The sequence below is a fragment of the Sycon ciliatum genome, chromosome 2, assembly GCF_964019385.1.
Source record: "Sycon ciliatum chromosome 2, ocSycCili1.1, whole genome shotgun sequence".
Classification (NCBI taxonomy): domain Eukaryota; kingdom Metazoa; phylum Porifera; class Calcarea; order Leucosolenida; family Sycettidae; genus Sycon; species Sycon ciliatum.
The window spans coordinates 44,258,764-44,285,267 of NC_088644.1; the positions used below are offsets into that span (position 1 = coordinate 44,258,764).

The following is a 26,504-nucleotide window of genomic DNA, read 5'->3' on the forward strand; positions in this document are numbered from 1 at the left end:
AAAAGGCCAAAGAAAGCAAGAGGTGCTAGGTGCAATCAAGGCGCGCATTTGCATTTTTATCTTTAAACCGCTGGAAATTTAGGGAAAACTAGAGCGATTTGAGACCAAACACACTGTCACATTCTTCGCCTTCACTCCTTGTGTAACCCCGATTCCACGTCGGACCCTGCGGGTCCTAGCGGAATCTACGATTAGAGGAAGTCGTATAGTAATGAGTCAGAATTAATCCCAGTCCTTATGAAGTTGGTTATGTTGTGAAACTAAGAGAGTCTAGTCGCAACATAAATTGGTGCCGAAACCATGTCCGAGTATCCAGGGAGTCTCCGAGTTTTAGCAAATACAATTAGTGCATTGTATTCTACTGTCCACGATGACGATACGAAGTGCCAACGTTTAGTTTCAGAAAGTTGTCCATCTGACGACTCAGACCAGTGGGTCGGGATTCGGACCCAGTTTTGTGAACAGCATAGAGATGCCCTCACGAAGTTGGATGCTGACCTAGATAAGTACGGCGCTGCGTTATACGATTTCGTCGCTAGTTGAGCAACTCAAAAAAAAGAAAAAGAAAGAAGATGAAGAAGAGTATGAAAATATGGCCAATACGTTACCGTCGTACTTCAAAAATCTGTCCCTGCTGAGTGCTCAAGCCAAAAGAGCCACAGCCAACGCCAGTGCCCAGAACACCAGTACCAGCAGTCAAGCACCTGGAATTGACGTCCAGCAGCTGCTGACAATGCACACCGCAACTTAGCAACAAACACAGCAGTTGCTGTCAGCCATTGGGAAGCACACCAGCACGGTTGGCCAGCTGGTGGCCAACTCGGCACAGCCTGCACAGAGTGCTCATGGATCTGTGAAATTGCCCGTGCTCACAATCAGGAAGTTTGATGGTGACATACTTCATTTCACTGAGTTCATTGACATGTTTTAATCTGCGATCGGTACAAATCAAAGCCTGTCTGCCGTACAGAAACTGTCGTATTTGAGAAGTCATTTGACAGGCATGGCCCTGGATGTTATTGCCGGTATTCCCACCACCGATTCAAATTACCCCGTGGCGTTAGGATTATTGAAGGATCGCTTTGGCAAGAAGGATGCCATCATCGCAGCCCGATACCGCGCAATTACCGAAATGCAAGCGCCATCAAATAAACCTCACATGTTGTGGAGATTTTACATGATTTTTGCGCACGCGCAAAAATATGTTAACACAGAAGGCGCATGCTCTGTTCCCAACAAACTCTCACGCGCTCTTTGTTCTCCGAAGTCCACTGTTCCTGACTTCAGTTCTTGCTTTGTCCGCATTGGCAGTGGATTTCTTTCTCAACCTCAATCTCAAGGTTTACCATAGCTCACGGAGATGCCCCGTGCACGTAAGCAGTCGGCTCCCGGGCCCAGGCGTTCCAGCCGCAGGCGCGCCTCGTCGTCCCCGTATGCCGACACTCCGAATCGAGCCCCTGCGGACCATGCGGCCGATCGTTCCGGCAATATCCGTGCGGATCGTTCCGGCAATGCCCGTGCGGAGCAGGACGATATCCCGTTCGCCGTTCCCCAGCCGGCCAGCTTACTCCCAACTGGCCTAACTGCACGTTCCGTTACGGCGGCCGTGTCGACGGCTCTGCACCCCCTGCTGGCTCGAGTCGAGCGCCTTGAGGAGCGAATTTCAGCTCGCCAGGATCCGGACGGCCATGATCAGGCGGCGGTCCCCTCAGTGGCAGATGTGGTCCAAACCGCGTCCAACGCCGTCAACAAACACCCGCCGCAGGTCGACTCCGGCCCCCCCCCTCCCCCCCCCCAACCCGCGCTGCCTCCGATCGCAGCGCCCATGGCGAACACTCGTGAGTCCAGCTCTATTGTTCCCACGGTCCCGCGTAAGTTGCTCGACAAAATCACACGCGGCGAATATATGGAGCTGGAGGATCTCCTCCCGGAGAATGTGGGCGCAGGGTCCGAGCCCTTGGAGCTCAGTACCGCCAACGGAGAGGGCCGGCGTGTGTCCCTCAATTTATGTGTGACTAAGAAGCGCTCCATTGTCGACTTCACTGCCTGGCTGGAAGCCTACACAATCTACATGGCCTGCGCACTGAAACATGTGCCATTCCGAGCACTGGAGCTGGTGACGTACCAGCACATTATCTGTACTGCCAACCAGCAGTTTGCGACCCCAGCTGTACTGGGGTATGACCGTGCCTTCCGTGCAGCGGCGGCAACAACCTCGGCTCGTTGGGACGCAATCGACCAAAGCCTCTGGAGCCTGCACCTGATCCGGGCACCCCGACCATCATGTCCGCGCTGCACAACGCACCACAGCCGTGACCGTTGCCCACAGTATTTGGCAGGGCCACATGCTCCAGCTGGCACCAACACGAGCCGAAATACGCAGCCATTTCTGGCCGGGGTGGGTAGCACCCGCCAGATCTGCCTCAACTTCAACCGTGGCCGCCCATGCCAACACCAGCCCTGTGAACGCTTGCACGTCTGCTCAACCTGCGGCGACCGAGGTCATCCCGCCGCTCGCTGCACCAACGACGGTCGCCGGGGACCCCGCCAGACGGACAAGCCCGTTGCAGCGAAGTAGTCTCCCCACGCCTCTGTACATAGCCCGCCTAATGACTCTTTTGCCCCGTATTTCTAATCGTGTCCTCTCTGACTTTATCCTTAATGGCTTGCAACACGGGTTCCCCATTGGCCACTCTGGTGCTTCTGTATCTATCATCTCTGGCAACCTCCCAACTGCCATTGAACATACTCAGTTTGTACGACAACAAATTGCTGACCGGGTCCGACGTGACGAATCGGCCGGTCCTTTCTCTGTCCAGCCTTTCCACCCATTTGTATGCTCTCCGCTCGGCGTAGTGCCCAAGAACAACGGGAAATTCCGCCTCATTCACCACCTGTCTTACCCTGACCGTATGTCTGTCAATGATGGAATAAACAAGGATTCGTTCTCCCTACATTATGTCACAGTGGACGATGCCATTGAGCGTCTGCAACGTCAAGTTACCGGTGCCTTGATGGCGAAGCTCGACATACGCAATGCATTTCGAATGGTCCCCGTCACACCCACTGCATACCATTTGTTGGGTTTCCAGTGGCAGGTCCAATTCTACTATGACAAAGTACTGCCATTCGGGCTGAGGTCCGCACCCTACTTGTTTAACTGCATTGCGGACGCACTTTGCCAGATAAGCTATGAACTGTTCCAGGTTCCCCACCTCCTGCACCTTCTGGACGACTTCTGGCTCTGTGGCCCTGCAAACTCAACGCTATGTGCGCAGCGTCTGAACGTAGTCCTCTCCGTATTCCGCTACCTGGGAGTTCCCATTGCCGACGAAAAGACAGTCGGCCCAACCTCCTGTCTCACCTTCCTGGGCATCGAACTGGACTCCGTCCAGAAAGTGACTCGTCTCCCACAGGACAAGGTGGACGACATCCGCTCCAGACTATTGGCCTTTCGCTAACGCCAATCCTGCCGTCTGCGGGAGCTTGAACAGCTGTTGGGCAAGCTGAACTTTGCCAGCCACGTCATCACGCCGGGCCGTGCATTCATGCGCCGACTGTATGATGCCACGCGCAACGTTTCCAAGCCTTACCACCGCATCCGTCTCTCTCCAGAATGTCATCTGGACCTGTTTTGGTGGTCTCACCTACTCGATGGCTGGAATGGCAAGTCATTCTTCCTCGATCTCCAGGAGACGCTGGCCAGCGACATCCTGATAGAAACTGACGCATCTGGCGCCATCGGGCATGGCGCAGTTTATGGCACGCATTGGTTCGCCGACACCTGGTCACCACAACACACTCCGCTCTGCATTACGTTCAAGGAGCAGTATCCCATCTGCATTGCATGTGCTACGTGGGGCCACCAGTGGTGTCGCAAGCGTATCCGTTTCCATACCGACAACGAAGCTGTCGCCGCTGTTCTCAAGTCTGGCACCAGTCGCTGCCCTAATGTGATGTCACTCCTACGGCAGCTCTTCTTCATCTGCGCCAAGGGTAACTTTATGGTCACCGCCCGTCACATACCTGGAACTACCAACATCCTTGCCGACGCTCTCTCCAGGCAAGATTTCAAGCGATTCCATTCGTGCCACCCTACCGCCGCTCACATGCCCACTCCCGTGCGTGCTCTTCCGTCCATTCCTGGGGAGACTTCGGCCGTGCCTTGCACTGGCGAGTGACGGAAGTCCACATGCAAACTGCCATGAAAGCTGGCAGCACCGGTCCTGGGTAAGCGCTGATCAGACAGACTGAGCCCACTTATTGTGGGTGCCAGAGCATAACCGAATGTCACCAATGTACCGACTGTACACTCAGTAACTCAGTATCACTCTACTATTGTCCACAATCTGTGGCACCCCCTCCATACGGCTCACTCAGCCTCCGCAGCAGGGCCCTGCCCAGCTGCCATACACACACATTCACACAGCTCTAAGCTGTCACTCACTCGGAGCCTGGCAAAGCAATTGACAAACCCTCCTATTCCCCAAACTGGTTGCTCGTTGTGTGAGTGCGGCATGCAGATGCTTGTGTTAAGATGAGGTGGAGGCTAATTTGCGCTGTTTGCAAGCAGAAGGTCAAAGTGTGTAACAGAAGCTGCTGATTCCTGTCATCACTTCCAAGTTACCAAAGTGCGTCATTGTACAACTTGAGACACAGACACCCCACAATCAGAGTTGGACTGTTGATGAGCTGCTGAAACAGCTGGGAATCTACCTGGAGGTCCGTGAATCGGCCGAGCGACTGGCAGGAGACACAGCCAGCAAACCAGAGAGCACTCTGCCACGACCACCGCCTGTTTTCGCACAGCCTCATGCTGCCTACTCCCCACCTCCGGCCACGGCAGCCAAGTTAGTTACCCCTGTGCGGCGCGCCACTCCGAGATGCTTCTTCTGCAAGTTGCAACACTTCTCGGACACCTGCCCAACGTTCAACACGGTTTCTACCGACAGCAGCAGCTACAAGACCACTGCTTTGTATGCTTATGGAAGGGACATTAGGCAAAGGACTGTACTGCTAGAAGACCCTGCTATCACTGCAATCTGTTGACCCATCACCGTGCCCTGTGCCCTCAGAAATTTGGCTCATCACCAGTGTCAGCTGCCGCAAGTACCTTCTATCCTACTCAGCAGCAGCAAGCACCACAGAAACATTCTACCGCTACGGTGCACGTCCAGTCCAAAGGTGTGAATCTCCCAACCGCCATCGCAACTGTCGCCGTGCAAGGCAACATCTCAGACTGCCGACTGTTGTTTGACACCAGCTCAACTCGCACATTTATTCATGAATTGTTAGCTGCCTCTGTCAACGCAGCTGTTGTCGGTGAAGACGTGTTGTCCGTCGCTAGTTTTGGATCTGCGTCCCGGCGAACGGTCACCCTGCCGAGAGTGGAGTATTCCCCCCTATGTCGAGATGGATCAGCCTTGCCCGTAACCGCCAATGTTATGCCGTGGATTTGTTGTCCTGTTGTCAAATCCCCAATTGACATCGACCAGTACCCTGAAGTCAAGAACATCCAACTAGCTGACACCATTGTCACCAAGCGTGAAGAGGTAGAAATTGACCTCCTTATCGGCACGGATTTCTACTTCTCCATCAGGGGTAACGGTCACATCCAACTCAACAATGGCCTGGTCTTGCTGAACTCCAAATTGGGATTTGTCCCAGCAGGCCCTACTGACACAGAGACAGATGACACTGCGAGCCACATAATGCTCACAGATGCTACCACCTTGCCAGACCCAGTATTTGATCTCCAACGTTTCTGGCGACTTGAAGATATTGGTATCACCGATGACATCAGTGATCCGCAGACAGCGGACGACATTGCCCTGGAACACTTTCGCAGCTCCTTGCAACTGATCAACGGCCGATATATGGTATCTTGGCCATGGAAAGATAGCCATACTCCACAACCTAATCTACCAGAGAACTACGAGCTCGCCTTCGGCCATCTCAAATCCTTAGTCAAACGACTCCAGCAGACACCGCAAGTGCTAGAGAAGGATCATTGTACCATCACAGAGCAGTTAGCCAATGGCATTATCAAGGAAGTGAACCTTGATCACCAGGATGGGCCGATTCACTACATCCCCCACCACTGTGTTGTTCACTCCGGCAGTACCACAACAAAGGTTTGTGTGGTGTATGATGCTTCCGCCAGAACTCGCGCAGAATACAACAGCCTGAACGACTGCCTGCACCGAGGTCCAATACTTCTGCCGGATCTGTGTGGTATCCTGGTGAGATTTCGGCTACACCCCACTGGCATTGTGAGTGATGTTGAGAAGGCCTTCCTTCAGCTAGGTCTATCTATGACAGATCGCAATGTAACACGGTTCCTATGGCTTCGCGATCCTACAAAACCCGTCACCCCAGCCAACCTAGTGATATACCGCTTTTGCCGAGTTCCATTTGGCATTGTCACTAGCCCGTTTCTTCTCGCCGCCACAGTCGACCACCATCTCCAACAGCAACAGACAGGCATGCGATGATGTACGTCGCAGTATCTATGTTGACAACGTTGTCACCGGGCAGAGCAGCGTCCAGGATGCTACTGCATACTACAGAGAGGCAAAGGACGCCTTTGCCAGTGCCACCATGAACTTGCATGAATGGGGTACGAACGATCCTGACTTCAGAGATGCTCTAGCTCCTGAAGACAAGTCTAGCTGTGATGTAATGAAGGAACTGGGTATGTCGTGGGATACCAATTGCGATACTCTGTCGACGGCGAAGTCAACCACAAACCAGTACTCCGTCATTACCAAAAGAGATGTCCTCCGCAGCATAGCCCAATTCTATGATCCGATGGGCCTGTTCTCCCCGGTCATCATGCGTGCGAAGATCCTAGTACAGAGTATATGGAAGCTACACGTAGACTGGGACTCTCCACTGCCTGACGCTCTCGTTGATGAATGGAAGGATAGCCTGTCAGATCTGTCCTGCGCAAGTGACGTTGCCATTCCTCGCTACATTGGACCAAAAATCCACGTCGAAAGGGTCACCTATGAACTCCACGTCTTCTGTGATGCGTCTCAAGATGGTTACGGTACAGCCGCATACCTGTGTGTGAGACAAGTTGACGGTGCCTATTCGTCAGTTGATCTGATCTACAGCCGAACACGAGTCTCGCCCATCAAGGCTACAAGTATACCACATCTAGAGCTCCTAGCAGCACTCATCGGCGCCACGATCATCAAATTTCTGAAGAAAGAGCTTCTGGGCGCAGTTCACATCTCAGCTACCCACTTGTGGTCTGACTCACAGTGCGTGCTTGGCTGGATTAGGAATACTGAGAAATCGTACCCTGTCTTCATCGCCAATCGGTTGAAGGAAATCCGTGCAGACCAGAGTGTGTGCTTCAACTACATCCGTACAGCCGACAACCCAGCCGACCTACCATTCCGTGGAGCATCGCTAGCCACACTGACAGACAGTACAGCTTGGTGGTGTGGTCCAGAATGGCTTCGAGATCCTCCTGTACACTGGCCCAAAGACGTCATCGATGCTCCTTCCACAGTACTATTCACGGCGGAGGGTCCTGCGGAAACCGAGACCAGCAGCAAGCCATCACCGCTGAGTATAGATGAGAGAAAGTATACTTTGTTTGAGAAGCTAGCCCGTGTAACAGCATACAGTATCAAATTTGTCAAGAGATGCCGTCAACAGACCACGTGCGGCACTCATTTGTCTGCTGCTGAAATCGACAACGCCAAACATCTGTGGATTTTAACATGTTCAAGCAACACACTATACACCAGAGGTTGAGGCTATCAAAAGCAACGCCAAGAACAAGCTGGTCCAAAACCTTGCGCTCTTCCTAGATGAACATAACGTCATCCGCTGCAAGGGTCGATTGGAGAATTCATCCCTACCACATACTCAGCGAAGTATCCCATCCTTCTACCTCGTTCACATCCAGTAACCACATGTATCATCAATGACTGTCACCGCATGGTGCCGGACAGTGGAACTAACCATACCGTATCGCTAGTCAGGTATGACTATTGGGTCCCCAGAGGACGACAAACCGTCAAGACTGTACTCAAGAAATGTATTGTATGCAAGAGGTTCAATGGTCGGCCGTACTCGCTACCGAAAATGGCACCCTACCCTCCAGAGCGAGTAGCTGAGTCTAAACCGTTCACACACGTCGGCGTGGACTGTAGTGATGTAATCATGTACATCTGTATAGTGTGCGCATGCGTGCATGCTTGCAGTAGAGCACTCGCAGAGCTTGAAGACGAAGCCTGCAATGGCTACCTCCAGACTTGTATTGTTGTAGTGTTGTCCATCTACATTGGCGCAGTGAACAGGTCAAGATGACAACGAAGTGCAGAGTGGCCAAGGATTTTGTACCCGATTACGCCGGCGACATCGGGGCCGATTTTGAGCTTTGGCTCGAGGATGTCAATGACTACTTAGCAATTTGTAATGTTTCCACTGCTGCTGACAAAAAGCGTTTATTTTTAAATTTGGCCGGACTCTCAGTTCGCAAAGTTGTGAAGGGTCTGGTTATTCCTTCTCCGCCAGCAAATGATGATGGTTCTCCTGGAGACGAATACGTAGCACTGACGGACGCCGTTCTTCAGAACGTCACAAATTCCGGCAGCTCAAACAAGGGCCGGAGGAATCCGTCTCCACCTTCGTTGGCCGTTTACGAGAGAGAGTGGACTTATGTAAATTCGGGGTGACAGATGTGGACAGCGTGGTAAACTCCCAGGTACGAGACCAGTTGGTTCCAGGTTTGAAATCCCCCGAAGTTCGTCGCGAGTTGCTCAAGGAGTCCAGACTCACCCTCGCAGATGCCATCAGTCATCACCAAAGCAGTGGCACTGGAGACCTCCTATGCGGAGAGTAAGCTGTATGATCCGCCGGCAGAGCCTGCCAATCAGTTCAGCTCAGTGGCTGCCATTAGTGCGACCAGACAGCAACGCAGACAGCCACGTACAGTGTCTGGTTCTTGCAAATACTGTGGCCGTACCCATGCTAAGGGAAAGTCGTTTTGCCCTGCACCCACCATCCGCTGTCGCAGTTGTAGCAAGGTCGTACATTTTGCGGCCGTATGTCAGTCGCAACGCTCTGGATTAGATGCTAACGCCGTCGACGAGGAGCCCGCCGACTTAGCTGACCAGGCTCATGTGGTTTATGACACCGTGTACATGGCTGAGCAGACTGGGCCACACCGCCAGTTCCTCGCATCGCTATTGGTGAATGGCAAGGAGTGTGAAGGTTTTCTGGATACCGGTGCAAGCCGTACTATTCTCACCGATGACATTGTCCAGCCTACCCGCAGCAGTAATCGTGTCCTCAAGGCGTACACAGGCAGGGAGATTGCAACTTTAGGCATGGCTGATGTAACCATCGCATCTCCTACGCGTACCATGTCTTGTAGGTTTTTTGTTGTACCCCATGGGAAACATCGTATTCTGTTCGGCCAGGAGGTGATCTCTGAACTTGAGCTGTTGGTTCCAGCGCACCTGGTGGACACTGGCAATTTAGTTGACACCGCACCAATTTCCATCTCTGTGGATGCTGAAGCTAGGCCGGTGGCTCAACCAGCACGACGTCCCCCATTCAGCGCCAAGGTCGACATTGAACACGAACTGCATCGTTTTGTCAAGGCAGACATCATCGAGCCAGTTAAGGAAGCGTCTGGATGGGCATCGCCGATCATCCCAGTCCGTAAGTCGAACGGCACCTTGCGTTTATGTGTTGACTATCGGCAGTTGAACAAGTCTATTGTTCGAGAGCGACGTTCATTGCCAACCATTGATGAAATTACTGCTGAGCTTGCGGGAGCGGAGGTTTTCTCGGTTTTGGACGCAGAGTCTGGTTTTCACCAGCTCTTGCTTGATGACCAATCCCGACCGCTTACCACGTTTACCACACACTGTGGTCTCTATCGTTTCAAACGACTGTCATTTGGCATATCCTGTGCTCCCGAGATATTTCAGCGTGTTGTAACCGATCTCCTTTCGGGTTTGCCTGGTGTTGTTGTCTATATAGATGACGTCTTGGTGTATGGTCGCAACCGGGCGGAACACGAGGCACGCCCCCCCGAGGGTTTTGGAGCGACTCAAAGCTGCTAATCTCTGCCTCAACTGGGGCAAGTGTCGCACTCGACTGACATGTGTCAAGTATCTCGGCCATGTCCTGACGAAGCAAGGTGTACAACCCGACACATGCAAGCTTCAAGCTATCAGTGAACTGTCGGAGCCCACGTGCCTCGCCGACGTTCAGCGTTTTCTCGGGATGGTCACCTATCTGGGCAAGTTTGTTCCTCAGCTGTCTCAAGTAACTGAGCCACTTCGTTCGATCGTCAAGCAGCCAGAGCCATTTGTAGCTACTGAGATCCTGATTGCGGCATTCAACGCAGTGAAGCAGGCAGTCGCTTCATCTCTGCAGACATTGGCGTACTTCCGCCCATCTCCAGATGTCCGTACGGCTGTCAGCTGCGATGCTTCACCTCAAGGTTTGGGCGCTATCCTCTGGCAGCACGACGACAAGGGCCAGTGGGTGCCAGTCACTTGTGCCAGCCGATCATTGACTGATGTGGAGACATGCTATTTGCAGATGGAGCGTGACATTTTGGGTGTGGTATTCGCTCTAACTCGTTTCCGCCAGTACGTTCTGGGCCGGGATGTGGACGTCTTCACAGATCACAGGCCACTGCTCCATATAGTTCAGAAGCCGTTCGATGACGTCCCACCACGTCTCCAGCGTTGGCTAGTCTCTCTGATGCCGTATTCGTACTCACTCAAGCACATCCCAGGAAAGCAACTGTTGTGCGTTGACGCTTTGTCTCGTGCTCCGCTGAAGACCACTGTCTCGTCTCCAGCTGAGTCCCGGTCATTGAATGAGTACGTCAACATGGTTCTTGAGGCAGCACCAGTCAACCTTGAGGAGATCCGCCGTGCCACTCAAGACGATGCAACGCTCCACAGTGTCCTGCAGCGTGTGCTCACCTCATCCTGGCACGATGCCTCACCCGCTGAGCAGCCGTACTATCTCGTCAGAGATCAACTCACAGCAGCTAACGGTGTGTTGCTATTGTCGGCACGTGTTGTGATACCAGAAGGGCTACGCCATTCCGTCATGGCATTAGCGCATGAGGGACACCCGGGCCAGGAAGCCTTTCCAGATTCCCTCCGGCAGAGGGTTTGGTGGCCAGGGCTCACCAAGGACGCTAGTCTGTATGTGGAACGTTGCTCCGAGTGTTGGCAACGTCGCACAAACAGTCCGCAAGATCTTCTCCCCACTGAGATTGAAGGCGTGTGGGTGAAGCTGGCAATCGACCTCTCTGTTCTCTCCCCCATTGGTTATGGCTCCCGGTACCCTATCCTCAAGGTGCTGTCCTTTACAACCACTACAGCTATCGTGGACGAGCTAGATGAAGTGTTTGCCCTATTCAGTCTACCGTCTGTACTGGTTTCGGATAGCGGGCCGCAGTTTGTGTCGGAGCAGATGACAACTTTCTTGCAGCTGCTGGGCATTCGTCACATCCGCTCCAGCCCACGTTATCCACGTTCCAATGGCATGGTGGAACGACTCCATCGTCTCGTCAAGGAAGGAATGGTGGCACTGAAGCCACATTCACCTTTCCGTCGACGACTGAACCAGGTTCTGTTCGACGTCCGACATTCTCGACACCGCATGTTGGGAACCTCTCCAAACGAGGCCCTGTTCTCTCGCCCATTGCGTAGCAGAGTTCCTACCATGATCCCTCCTCGCATTGTCAACCCCAGCATCCAGCTGAGAGCCAAGGCCACAATGGCCCGTGATCATGACGCTCGTCGGGGAGTGAAGGCCTTGCCACATCTGCAGGCGGGCAAGCGGGTGATCCTCCATGACGGATACAATGATCCAGTCAAGCCGTGGACCGTGGTGGAGCAGTACGGGACGCAAGTGGGAATAACCGACGGTGTCCGGATTCTGCTTCGTAACCGCCAACATGTCAGAGAATTGGTCTCACCTGCTGCTGCATCGTCTGATTGGCCTGAGTTTGTTGCCTCCGTACCCAAGTCACCGCTGTCCACGCCTCCTGTTTGTGTTCCGGTTCCGACTAGCCCGGCCACACCACAATCGGCGACAGGTAGCGAGCCATTGGTGCCAGCGTCAACGGAAGCTGAGGCCCCTCTCACCCGTACTGCACTTGCTGACGCCTCACCTGCGTGTTCTTTGCCTCGTCCAGTTTCTCCTAGCGATGTCTGCAGGGATCAGACCAGTCCACCAGCCAGTGAGTCTCCCAAGCGATTTCATGATGGCATGACAACCCGTTCTGGCCGTCAGGTAACCCTTACAGAGCAGGCCAGAGCGGCTTATGGATGACTGCTGCTGCTGCTGTGGGACAGTGTGTCCATGGCCACGTAGAGACCATTTTACCGTTTTTTGTGCTGAAGTTTTTTGTTTTTCTTCCTCCTTTCCTTTCCCTCGTTCACAGCCGCTTGTCGGTAGTATGTAGTGTGGTTGTGTTTTGTTTTTGTTTTTTTTTCTCAGTGATTTGCAGTTTTGAATGATTGGTGCATGGCATGCGCATTCGCTTCGGTTTTTGCCTTCTTTTCTTCTTTTTGTTTTTCTCTTCAATTAATTGGCTTTTCCTTCTTCACCTTGTTCCTTTATTTTGATTTCTTCTTCTTCTTTTTTTTATTTGAGGGGGAGATGTAGTGATGTAATCATGTACATCTGTATAGTGTGCGCATGCGTGCATGCTTGCAGTAGAGCACTCGCAGAGCTTGAAGACGAAGCCTGCAATGGCTACCTCCAGACTTGTACTGTTGTAGTGTTGTCCATCTACATCGACTACTTTGGTCCAATGACAGTCAGAGAACATGGACTCATCCACAAGGCATGGGTGTGCCTATTTACGTGCATGGTCCCACGTGCCATCCACCTCGAGCGTGTTGCTGACATGACCACAGAACAGTTCATGATGGCATTGCGCAGATTTGTGGCAAGAAGAGGAGTACCACGCAAGATCTTCTCTGACAACGCTCAGCAATTCCTGCTTTCGAAATCGACTCTACAGCTTGCTTGGGAAGCCATTGTGAAGGATGACCACACTCTTAATTATGCTGCTTCCCATGGAATCGAATGGATTTGCATTGGGCAACTCTCCCCCATGGATGGGCGGGTTCTATGAACGGTTGATTGGAATCGTGAAGAAAGCCCTCCGTAAGTCTATTGGCAGACTAGTTTTCAGAACAACGGAGCTGTCAACCATTCTCGTCGAAGTTGAAGCAGTAGTAAATTCACGACCGCTGGTGTACGTAAGCGATGAGATCTACACGGTCTTGACACCTGCCCACTTCTTATCATTATCAGCCGAAATCAGTCTGCCCCAAGGGCATGTAGAAGAGGACCCTGATTTCGCCCCAATAATGTCGTCAGCGGAACTGCTACTTTCTACGTGGAAGAAAGGTCAGAAGCGATTGAATGAGTTTTGGAACTGTTGGAGATCTGAATACCTAACCAGTCTACGAGAATGGCAACAATCGCAGTTGAAACAAGTTGCTCATTCTACCGTGAAGCTAAGGATTGGACACGTGTGCCTCATCAAGGACGACACGCCCGGAGGTATGTGGAAACTGGGTATCATCAGCGAACTTCACGCTAGTCGTGATGGAGAAACGCGTTCCGCCACTGTTAGGACGCCCAATAACAAGCTCCTACGGCGCTCACTACAGCACCTATAGCCGTTGGAGTGTGAGTCTGCTCGACCTGCTGACCACTCGTCGAATGAACCACAGCCTCCCGCTGTAACCAACGACGCACACGTCCCTGCAACAGCTTCTCGACCGGTAAGACGAGCTGCTTTTAAAGGCTTAGGATGTGTCCTGGATTTGCACGAGGCAGACTTGGTTTAGTTCACCATGCTGGTGTCTGTCTCACTAAGCTATCATCCACTCAAGCTGTATATGTTCACCCACCCCCTTTTATTCGAGTTTCTTTTCCTCTGCCAACTTGCTCTCCCACTGACTACTTTGGCACTAGGGTGTAGTATGGGCTCCATGACTTATGTCTCCTTGCTCTTCAGTACCTTCGCAATTTGGTTCACAAGATATGTCACATCATTAGCGTAGCCTGTAAGGAGACATGCGTCTGTGGGGACTGCCCTAGTTAATTAACAATACCCAAATAATAATAATCATCTAAATACGCGGTTCTTATGCGCTATTATAATCTTTCTCCTTTCGGTCACCAGGTCTTTTGTGATTGATCTCTCCGCCTGTGTGTGGGAATGTCGTGATTACATCACGAAGTTGTACACAATATCACGTGTAGGTTTGTGTGACGTTATCGTCCACGTAGCATTAGCCCCTTTTTTGTTTTGATTGCTTTATGGTTTTACCTCGCTTCTTGCTGATCAGAGATTAGAGGAAGTCGTATAGTAATGAGTCAGAATTAATCCCAGTCCTTATGAAGTTAGTTATGTTGTGGAACTAAGAGAGTCTAGTCGCAACAAAAACAACCTGTGAAATTTGAACCCAAATTTCCAAGGCAATCTAGAATATAGTCGAATGAAGATCAGAAAATGGGGGTGAAAACAGTCGCAGCAGTAAATGCAAGTACAATAGGTATCGGTTATAGCATGGGTGTTTGAAAAACGACTTTCTACTGTTATTTCCGATATTTCTTACATGCGATAAATATAGTGTGACGTATCCGATGCATGTGCGCATAGCCAGGAAGATCATCATACATGCAACGTAGTGCTGCTGTGTATGCGGTTGCTCATACTTCCAAGGTAGTCCCATATGGGCCATAGGTTCACCATGTGGCTGAGCAACATGAGTTACATGACCACAACAGGCACTTGCAGCATTATGATGCAATTCGAGTCGGTTCAGAGCTGTATCGGGCAGATGTTATTACTACAGGCGACACACTTTGTACTAATCTGGCATGTTTTGCTACACAAAGTCCATTCTTAGGACCGATATATTCTATTACACGATAACATTGCTTGTAAGAATTAATATACACATGAAACCCATGTTATGATTATGAAAATATGAGAGTTCATTCTTGTAGGCGGTATATTCTTTTACACGACCACACTATAACAGATACACACTGTATGTATGTGGGCCTTGTGGTTTCCGTCCAGCACTGCACTATCTGGTGCATACATTGCGATACAGGGTGTGTGCATTCATGCAGTGTGCACGCATGCTGTGCGCGCCTACTTGCTCAAGTCACACGTTTTCACCGTCACCGCTTCTACAGTGTTCGCGCAGTTCACTCGATAATTTTCGTCAACCACCTGGAAATCGCCGTGGGCTGGTTTCTGTGATCATTTTCCTTCTACCGCGATAAAGCACGAGCCTAAATGTTCTAGAATTCTCTTCTTTTAGACTAATTCGAGGCCGCTGAACACGAAAATCGGGTGTTCCTCGCGTGGCCGAGTACGCATCTCGTTGAAATTAGTACTTCGAAGTGCGTCCGCGCGAAGCGCAGATGCATTACTTTTGGAAGCATGGCATGTGTGGCACCATTGGAAAGGTAATGACCTTAGCTACCTATAAATAGCACCGACAAGGCCGAAAAGGCTGTAGGAGAAGATACTTGGGCCTCGAACTGCATCCCGAACTGCTGCCACAAGGCGCCCATTCACTTTGTACAGGCGAGCTGTGACTGCATTTTTCGCTTTTCTGCGACCGGAACTGAACTCCCGAATCTTGGCCAGGTGGTCTTCTTATCCAGGTTCAGTGGGTCACGTGACCATATTCTCTACATGTACATACAATATATCATTTTAATTGTTTGATCAGTGTCTCACACCCAGGCGAGTAGCCAGAGTGGATACTTTGCAGTCAGGTATCCATACGTGGTTGGTCAGGACATGTCCAAATGCACTGAGTCTGTACTACTGCCAGTTCATGCATTATAATACGTCTCCAGGCACCGACTTCACGCGTGGAGTCTACTGACTGTAGACTGAAGAAGACTTCGCAGGATCTACATGACTGTAGGACAATCTAGTCTAGCATTGGGTAGGAAATCTAGTCTATGTACATAATCTGTTAGGCTTGAGGACATGCTTGTACTTCTTGAACTGCTGTTCGCATTCGCTGTGTGAACCACACTGCAACAGTGCTAGCTGCGCAGCACCGGTGCAGTGCGGATTCACACCCATTTTTGCACTAGCAAAACCGGAGTCGAAATCGAAGTTGGAAACTCATAGTCTTTTTGTTTCGATAGCTTTCAGGTTGGTTCCTTTTTCTTTGTTTTCTTCGCCACCAATTTGCAAGTTCTGTCAGTGTGGCAGGTACATGTGTGAAGCGCTTTCACGAAACGAAAATTGGAAATTTGTTTTCAGCGACTTCTTCCAAGCGTCATGATAGCGGTTGTTCAGACAACTCTTCGAGCGCTGACGCTGTGTCAGTGCCCGATTCTGTCGACTCTGGCGGCGAATTTGCTTCAGGGCAGCCCGAAAGTGTGGACTCTCCGAGAATCTCCGACTCTCAATATCAGTCTGGAACGTTGGGGGAGTTGCCGTCACCCGAGGATGGTCCAGGTTGTCTTGTAGAAGGTGATTCTCTGGAACTTGCAGCGCGACCTGAAGCCGGTACTCTTCTTCAGCAACTGGTTGACGAAGCCGGCGTTTTGTGAGCGTTTGATGATCTGAAAACAGGGAGAAGTGCAAGTACAGTGGCTGGTGCGCAGGGCTCGCGGCTGAAGTTGCCAGTTTCCGCTAAGTTCAAGGGAGACGTTTGAGCTAATGCAGCACCATTTCCGACCACCTAGGAGGTTTACCAGTCCATGCATACGGTAGGGCTTCTTGGCGATGAAAGTGCGCAGCAAGTGCATAAGGTTCAGTTGCTACTGGCTGGAAACCTACGCCTGGCTGACCGTTTCCAAGTGTGTGAGTGATGGGTTTTGTTTCACGTGCACATAGTTTGGAGGGGAGAGCAACAAGTTTGGACATCAACTAGGCCAGCTGTAGGAGTTGCATTTTGATACAAAGTATATTTTCGCAGTAAAAGAGTATTTATTTGTAGAGCTTGTGTTGAACACCCTCAATGCGTTTTTAAGCTTGATAAACACGTACGTCGATCTTCATTTACTAATCATTCATTTTCATTCTCTTTGTGTATTACTTCAAGCTCCAAAGTAAATCACATACGCTACCTGTACAATTCATTTGGGTTTTGGATTGATTTTTATAATTGATTTTGGTTTTGGATTGATTTACTTTTTATTTCATTTTCATTTCAAACTTCCAGAACACATCCGCTGCGTTCAGTCCTCTGTCAATTTTCGCATTGCTCTAAAGGCTCATTACTCTCAGCATAGATATTCTCTGACTGGAATTCCGAACTTTTCCGTTTGAGAATTTTTTTTTCCTTGAAATTAATCCTTGCTGGTTTTTTTTCATCTAAATGTCCCGCTATTATCTGCAGAGGTGATTTCTTCCCTCGTCGATTTCTTTCCTGCTTTTATACCTCGATATTTAGGTACTTGTTTCCCTTCTTCCCATGCTTCATCTTCCACTCTCCTCTCCCCATTTCCCCATTTTTCTTGCGATATTTATGTGGGAGACTTCCGTGATAAGCATCCATTTGCTTTTGGAGAATCCTTTTAAATAAATACAATACAATACAATACAATTTAACTTGCCATATTTTGCGTGTGCATTTTTGCCTCTTCTTGTTCTTTTATTCCATGGCTGGTAGCCCTCATTCATAATATTGGTTGACACCATGTCATCCATGAATTGAGAATAATAATAATAATAATAATAAGTTTACGTCAAGGCCTAGTTGAGAGCGGTAGCCTTTTTTGGAGCTCCCGGAAAGTACCCCCCCCCCCTTTTTTCGTGATTCCCTGGGCCTTTGGCCCTCGGAATACTTTTTGCCTTGTATCCAGTATGGCTGACAAGTCCACTGACAAAGTGGACATTGCTATCCTGATCGATTCAGAGCTGAGGGACCTCATCCGACACCGTGGTCTGGACGTCCCGCGGAAAGCCACGAGGACCGAACTTGTTGCTGCACTGAGGGCATCGCAGGACGCCACCTACAATGGTGTAAGTCTCTCTGGTAGCGATCATGCTGTTTCGAGCCTGTGCTCAGCCCTGTCAGACCTCACAGATGTAGTAAGAGAGTTGAAGGCGGAAATAACCGCCATGAAGGGAATGGAGGACAAATTACACGAGACGAATAGAGAAGTCGTGGATTTGAAAAAGAACGTACGGGAGTTGAGAGTTGATCTTGTTGCCGTACAGACCGAGCTAGCCGTCCTAAAGAGCGGGGAGGCTGCCTTGCATGCTACGGGAGGCACGCACCTTGCAAAAGGTCAAACACATGCACATACGCCACTTGATGAAACGGGGACAAGCACGGGCTATGGTGCGCAATCCTATGCTGCTACCCTGCAATCTTCCGGACCCCCCTCTAGCTCTAGTGTACACCCACGTCGTACAAGCCCTAACCCAGCCCAGCCAGTCCCACAGAAAACCAGAGTGGTATCATATTACCACAAGCCGCCCAAACAACCCTCTGGCACGTCTGACCGTCTCGTTGCAGGTCGCCGTGTGAAATGCAGTGCAATCCATGTGGGAAACATTGATCCCAGCTGCTCAGCTGACGCTATCGCGAAATGGTGTCAGAAGAAGCAAGTGGAAGTTATCAAGTGCTCCATTTCCGCAACAAAGTACTTCGGACTTTCGTACGCACACCTGGTGGTCCCTGAAACGTACACGGCGAAAGTGTTGGACAAGGAGTTCTGGCCCGAGGATTTCACTGTGCGGAAGTGGTATTGGGAGACTGATCGAGTCGCCCACGGTTCCAATCAGTAAACATGTCACCTCTAAATCCACTCGCACCACCGTTCACCCCCAGATCACATCCTCCACCACCAATATCTCTACCCAGTCATCATACTAATCATAACATCAATATCGGTCATTCAAATGTGCGTAGCCTCAGACATAAACTCCATGAAATTCAATCCCTCATCTCCGACCATTCCCTGGATGTTCTCGCTATTACTGAAACCTGGCTTGACAATACAGTTCCTGAATCAGAACTAGCTATTGACGGGTACACGCTGTTCCGGCGCGACCGAGAGTGTCCACGAAGCCGCCCTTGCCTTAGTGGTCTTTCAGTCCCCTGCCGCAAGGCGGGAGGCGTCTGTGTGTACACCAGCACTAGACTTGGCTTAACCCGGCACTTGCTACGAAGCTCAAATAATTTTGAAATGCTCTGGCTTACATCTCGCCGGCGACGCAATGCTGCTCCCTTCCATCTTGGTTGCCTCTACAGACCCCCGAATTCCCCAGCATCGTTTTGGACTTCCCTGGCGCAGGAACTGACAGAACTCCAGGGTAACTCGTTGGTGCTCATGGGTGACCTGAACGTGGATTCTCTCCAACCTACATCCCAGCTCTACTCGTCTCTCCTTACCAACTTTCTTTTGCCCTTTAACTTTCTAAACTGTATTCACGACCCAACTCGCGTTTGTCCGAAGTCGTCATCGTCAATTGACTACATTCTAAGTAATACAGATGCTGTCTCAGGCGGTATTGTTCATGACTTTGAGCACTCCGATCACTGTTTGGTATGTGCAACCTTGACCACCCCCGACCCCTACTCTTTCCCGACTGACTGCAACCAGCGCCTGCCCAGTCGGGACTTTTCCAACACCGATATCAAGCAATTGGAGACCCTCTTAGAGTCCGCAAACCTCTGTACTTTCTCTCTCTCTTCCAGCGTGAATAGTATGGTTGACGAATGGACAAGTAAAGTTGACTCAGTGCTGGATTTGGTAGCGCCATATAAACCGTCTAAGCATTACCGACATGCTCCTCGTCGAAAGTGCCCCTTTGTTACGTCAGAGCTACAAGCACTAATTCGGAGGCGCAAAGCGGCCTTTCGCACGTGGCGCAAGGGAGGTTCCACAGACACCAAGCTTTACAACAGCTTTCAGCGCCTTCGCACCCAATGTAACAATCTCTATCTTCGTCTGCGGAACCAGCACTATCAGAGAATTTGTGCCGAATACAGAAAATCTCCGCGTCGCTTATGGGCTACAATCAACTATGTGACAAAGCGTAAACCAAAGTCGTCTCCCATTCTTGCACCTAACCTGAATGACCACTTCCATGCTATAGTCCACGACCCCACAAGCACGTACGACCTGCCGTCTGGACCGGTCCTTGAAGATGCATTGACCTCTTTCGATCGGGTCAGCACTACAGAGGTAGAGCGTGCTCTTCGCTCCCTTATACCGTGCAAGGCACCGGGTCCAGATGGCCTTCTGCCTGGTTTCCTCAAAGCCATGGCGTCCTCCTTGGCGCCTTCTTTGGCAGAAATCTTCAGCGCGTCTCTTAGCAGTGGAGTGTTTCCTTCTGCCTTTAAGCGAGCCAACATCACCCCGATCCTAAAATCCGCTCAGACCGACGTCTACAACGCAACGAGCTACCGCCCAGTTTCGCTGACGTCGATCCTGTCCAAAGTGTTGGAATCCGTGGTAATGTCGCAACTATTCTGTCACCTGGACTCGACTGCATTCCTACATGATCACCAATTTGGGTTCCGCCCAAATCGCTCCGTCCATCAACTGCTCTCTTTGGCAATTAATGACTGGTGTCTTGCTCGGGACCAGAGCCTGACCTCTGCTGTCGCGTTTGTTGACCTTAGTAAAGCGTTCGATCGTGTGCAGCATCAGCAGCTACTCTTGGCTTTGCACGAGATTGGTATCAGCGGATCAGCACTCTCATGGTTTAAATCCTACCTTTCTGGCAGAGCCCAGCGGGTCCTCCCGTGCGGTGAGGTCTCTCCATTTCTACCTGTCACTCGTGGGGTCCCGCAAGGCAGTGTCTTGGGCCCAACTCTGTTTAACATCTATGTTCGCCGCCTTCCTGCAACTGCTGACACATCCGGGACGAAATTGCTCGCTTTTGCGGACGACAAAACGGTGTACGCATCCTGTCCGACGGCAAAGGAGGCTGCAGATTTAGTTTCCCACACGTTATCAGCACTCGCTACTGATCTTCAGCAACTTGGCCTGACTATCAATGAGAATAAGACTGTTGTAATAATGTTCATCGCTCCCAAGCGCTCGCCGGTCTGTCCCACGCCCACTATCTGTATCGATGGTAAAGTGCTGACAGAAGTGTCCAGTGCTCGCTGTCTGGGGGTTGTAATTGACAACAAGCTCTCGTTCACACCTCATTGTGATAAGCTTGTTGCCAAGGTGTCACGCAAAATTGGTGCTCTAGGGCGTTCTTTTCGTCAACTGTCCCCGTGCGCTTGTCGCCTTTATGTGCTATGCGTAATTCAATCTGATCTAGAATTTGCATTTCAATCGTTCTTACCCTGCTTATCTGCAAAAGACCGTGGGCGCCTATTTGCTTTTCACCGTCGTGCGATCCGAGCTGCCTGTGGTGCCCATTACTGTGCTGACGTGGACCCCCTTTACCACTCTCTTAAGCTATGTCCTCTGGACCACCGTTTCTTACAGTTGTTCATTAAATTTATCTTTCACTGTAAAGTAGCTCACCCGGTTGCCAGTTAAGATTCTCTATTTTGTAGGCACAGTACACCTGCTTACACCACTCGCGGCTCTTCTGCAAATAATCTTTCGTTATGCCGATATAAGACTGCATGCGGGTATCGCTCATTGTCTAGTAGGATTGCTTTACTTTGGAATGCTCTGCCCTTCGAAATGAAGTCTTGCAATACGTCTTCTGCATTTAACGCCCATCTTGCCTGCCTTCTTAATGACAGGCCACAATGTACCCGGTTAAAACAGCTCCTTTTTGAAAATGTTTTCGATGAGTGATGTGTCGCTTTGTTTTGCTCTAACTGGTGCTTTTCTCCAATGTCATGCAGTCGTATTTATTCAGCTTTTATTTCTTGTGTACTTGCATACTGGTATTAGTTTAGTCCCACAATCTGCGATAAAATGATCAGCTGTAGCACCTACTCCACTTTTATGTTTATGTATCTATGTCATTCGGATCTTCCCAAGTTGTACAATGTACTGTTGAGATACCGAATTCAAATAAATCAATACCAATAAATAAATCAATACCAATAATAATTATTATTCTCTATTCGGATTATAAATTCTTGAAGTACTTCGAAGCAACTGCAATCAGTAATACAAGCTGGATCGACATTTGTGTACACTCTATTCATGTATTGTAAAACTGTGTCATGTTTGGTGCGGCCAAGCTTGGCCGTTAATGTTCTAGGTGTAATGTACTGCTGTTATTTGATATCACTTTGTCCTTCCTTCTTTCTTTCTCTTCTTTGTTCACTTTTCAGTTGCAAGTTTAGTGTTAGTACACACATTCGTTATTGCTCTCGCTTTCATTGTTAAAATTCACACTTGTAAATTTCACTGCTGTTGTTCTTAGTGTTATTTCTCTAACTTAGATTTTCTATAATAGTTCAATTTTGTTTTCAGTGTCCTTTAGTACAATGAAGATTCCTGATGAGTGTTGTACGAAAACTTGTTTGAATCCCTTTCTTTCTCTACACAATTTCTTCACATTTTTCATCGTTTTATTGCACATTGTCTCCACAGTTTTACAATACATGAATACAGTGTACACAAATGTCGATCCAGCTTGTATTACTGATTGCGGTTACTTCGAAGTACTTCAAGAATAATAATAATAATAATAATACAGATTCCTAGGTTCAAACCCCAAGATGGGCAGTTAGTTACATTTTTCTCTCCTTGCGTATTTTGTATCTGCATGTTATTACCCTTTCCGTGAGTCGCTCGTGAGTAATGTATGAGTCGTGTATGGCTAAACTCGTATTTCCCCACTTTACCCATATGACTGTCTGTTGTGAACTGTGATTGGCTGCTAGTGCTATTGTTCTAGAATATTCCAGAGCTGTGAACTGTGATTGGTTAATTATGCTAATGTTCTATAATTTTGTCGGCGACCGGTTTATATAGATTGCTGATTGGTTGATGACCTAAAAACATGGCTGCCGCTCGCTGTGTGTTTTGTCTTCTTGCATTGTTCTTTCCTTGTGCTCTTTCACTTCTTATCTTTACTTGCCGAGTGTGCAACTAATAATTCTGTCCTAACGAGTATTCGTGAAACCACAAAGTGAGTGCTTTATTTGAATGTGTGAAATTGTCTCCGAGGGCCAGCTACTACATTGGTGGATATTTTTCTAGTCGCCAGCAACTAAACCACGGAGCATTCAATTGGCTGTCTTGACATGCCACGAGGTGCAGAAATAAATAAATGAATAAATCATTCTCCCAAATATTGTGTGAACGCCACCGCTCACACCACTGTGAACCAGTATCATAATTGTATTTGTTGCTAATGCTGCATATATAACCTGTAATTTACTCAATTGGCGAGCGGAACGGTTTCGTCCATTGTGGACTCGTAAGCGTAGCACAGAGGCTGTGTTTATACATGAATTGAAACAGTGTATCAACTCGCTACTTTTGCTATCAAATACACGCTTCTGTATTGTATATTGCAACTGCCAGATATTTTACCTAGCCTCTTGTTGAATAACATGTGTTATCTGTATCAAGGACCTCAAATACATCTAGACTTGGTTGGCCAAAGATATCTAATATCCATACAAATATTGCCCGAGCTACGCCATTGACACCGCACACACCTATGCTTCAACTATCACGACTCATGCGCCTGGGGGCCTCAGACTTGTCAAGTATCGTGCATGCACCATGTACATCTACACTTCCTGCACTGATGTGATGTGGAGATCTACCATGTGTGGTGCACAGTGCAATGCGTGCATGTACATGTGAATGTACTAGTACTAGTAGTAGGATGCAACGTGGTCGTTGGTGTGTTGAGCGGGTGGTCTCCTTATCTGAGCTGTTTTGAATGTGAATGCGTCCGTGACATGGAAAAGTGGTCGCTATGGTCGAGTGGTCGCCATATCCGAGTGGTCGCCATATCGGAGTGGTCGCCATATCCGAGTGGTCGCCATATCGGAGTGGTCGCCATATCCGAGTGGTCGCCATATCCGAGTGGTCGCCATATCCGAGTGGTCGCCATATCCGAGTGGTCGCCATATCGGAGTGGTCGCCATATCCGAGTGGTCGCCACTACAGGTTGTACTGTATAATTATGCACTACCACTACCGCACGGCACACGGGCTTACTATGCGGAATGCCCTGGCACTGGTCCTGCAGCTTACTATGCGGAATGCCTTGGTGCCAGTCCTGCAGCTTACTATGCGGAATGCCTTGGTGCCGGTCCTGCAGCTTATTTTCTATATATTTTTTAAATTTTGTTTTTACAATGATCACAGCTCACAGGCAAAGACAAAAAAATGCATAGTGGGAGCATAGTGATTGTGAGGCTTTTTGCCCTCAGCCGACCTGAGGTTTCGACGTCATGGGGACATAAAACGCATCAAAAAAAGAAGAAAAATGAAAGGAGTGACAGCCTGGTCCAGCACGGTTGAACTTACTCGGGTGGGTCCCCTTCCCTCACCGCGGCACATGCGGTCAGCCTCGGTGCATCTAGACAGGATTAAACCCGTCCGGGGGACAGTGACTTTAGCCCCGGCGGCTCCCCCCGCTTCTCAATCCACACCGGTGGAAGAGTCGGTGCCGGCACCGTTTACCGTTAATCAGCCTACCCTGGCCAGCACAGCCTCACGCCCGCGTCGGGAGGGTGCTCAACGCCCAGTTGGTTTCTATGCTCGGTTACATTCCGGACAACGGCCCGAGACAAACTAAAACAAGAAGACAGGAGGAGAATGATGAGCAGGCGGCAGTCGGCGGGGACGTGCAGAGTCTGAGAACAGGTCCCTTGCCTTGGTCGACTTGCCAGCGCAGTATAGACAATGTACAAATCACACAGACGGAGCAACAGAACACAGCAGGCATGTCGGAGTAAGCAATCAATGAGGACAGTCTAGACGAAACAAACTAAACCTCGGCGCGGAGCCGGCATCAACATCGTTTTTCTGTATAATTTTTTATTTTATTTTATAAACCCTCGGCTCGAAGGAGGCATCACACAGACGGAACAACAGTTGGAATAGGAAGCCTTCACGGGTGCAGACTCTTGGGAAATCGGCGTCTTGGCCAGTCCGTTGTTGTTCCAGGTATGGTGCGCCAATCGGAAAAAAAAGAAACATGGAAACAGCTCCGCAGCACCCGCAAGGTGAACCATTACAACGCAGGGATCCCTCCAGCTCACCGGGTAGGCCGTGGCTCACCATGATCGGGCGCCCACCACGGCGAACTGGGAAATCGGAAAAAAACAAAAAAACAGCAGCATCCGATCAGTACATGGTAAACATAGGAACAGCAGAATACAGAAGGCAGGCAGTCAATCAGTGACAACAGTACAGATATTATTTGGTCACATGCGTCCGCGGCGGATCAAGCGCACAACACATTAATTTTGATTGTATCTTCAACACTTATATTATACCATTCGGACGACTTGGTGCAGTTTCAGACTTCTTATCCAACCTCGGGCGGAGGATCGACTGCTGTCAAGTTCAGTGTAGACCTCCACATTGCCGAACAAAAAAATAAAAAATAAAAAATAAAAATAATATTTACTGGTTTGAGGGAAAGAGACAAACGGGAAAAGTCTGAAGAAAAAATTGACTGTCACCACCAGGACTCGAACCAGGGACCCTCGCTTGTAGCCAGCGATGCTCTAACCACTGAGCTATGGTGTAGTCGTCATCCCAGCAGAGACCGTTCAACGTTTCCTTCAGACTTCGTAACTCACACTTCCTGTGAATCCACACAGGCGGGTGATAAAATAATAATAATAATAATACGTAGTGGGACGACAGGATGATATTATGGGTCGTGGGACGACAGGATGATACTATGGGTCGTGGGACGACAGGATGATATTATGGGTCGTGGGACGACAGGATAATACGGGGTCGTGGGACGACAAGATTGTCCGACATCGGAAAAGTGTGGGACACTTATGGAGACACAGGACGTCACGGGATGTGACTTGCGGACCTGAATGGAAGCCAAGAAAAAGAAAACACAGTTACTGTCCTACATTTGCATTGAGGGTCTTGACCGTTATTTCTTTCCACTCGATTTGGTGCTAGAGGACAGCGAATATTATGAGTTTTTCGCCATGAAGTTACCTATCCACGATACATTGGACACATCTGGGTGGGCAATGCGTGCCTTCACGTACCTTGACTACCACCTTTTCTTATAATTATTGCTTTTCCACATTCTACCATGGTCGGCAGTCATCTTTTCTTGCTCAGCTACCTTGAGCATCATGCATGGAATGTTGTTGCACTGACCTGGGCGCTTTGCCGGCATTGAACACTGCAAACAATCCAAAGTTACCTAAGGCTAACGAAATTACTACTGCCATGCTCTGCCTCTCCTTTTTCTTGTATTTTCATATTCGAGGGCTCGGACATTCAGAAACCCCGCAACGATGTGCTACGAGATCACTGGGAAAGAGGGAAAGCGGTATAAGGAGGACACCCGCAAGGACAACCGCAAGGACAACCGCAACGCAATAACC

General features: G+C 49.7%; 2 protein-coding genes across 2 annotated transcripts; both read left to right on the forward strand.

Annotated features, from left to right (window-relative positions):
• The first annotated feature begins 2,609 nt into the window (after nucleotides 1-2,609).
• On the forward strand, nucleotides 2,610-3,461 carry LOC135810608 (uncharacterized). The gene has a single exon (XM_065324101.1). The coding sequence runs from the start codon at nucleotides 2,610-2,612 to the stop codon at nucleotides 3,459-3,461; it is 852 nt and encodes a 283-aa protein (XP_065180173.1).
• An 87-nt stretch (nucleotides 3,462-3,548) lies between these two features.
• LOC135810609 (uncharacterized) lies at nucleotides 3,549-7,770 on the forward strand. The gene is made up of 3 exons (XM_065324102.1): nucleotides 3,549-4,121; nucleotides 5,076-6,134; nucleotides 6,454-7,770. Exons 1-3 carry the CDS (start codon nucleotides 3,549-3,551, stop codon nucleotides 7,768-7,770), a joined length of 2,949 nt encoding a protein of 982 aa, XP_065180174.1.
• Nucleotides 7,771-26,504: the final 18,734 nt, after the last annotated feature.

Coding starts and splice junctions, on each gene's coding strand:
- LOC135810609 (XM_065324102.1), top strand. CDS start 3,549: ATGCGCCGACTGTATGATGCCACGCGCAACGTTTCCAAGCCTTACCAC. Junction 4,122..5,075: donor CCGCTCACATGCCCACTCCC/GTGCGTGCTCTT, acceptor CTGTGCCCTCAG/AAATTTGGCTCATCACCAGT. Junction 6,135..6,453: donor CCGGCAGTACCACAACAAAG/GTTTGTGTGGTG, acceptor TCGCCGCCACAG/TCGACCACCATCTCCAACAG.
- LOC135810608 (XM_065324101.1), top strand. CDS start 2,610: ATGACTCTTTTGCCCCGTATTTCTAATCGTGTCCTCTCTGACTTTATC.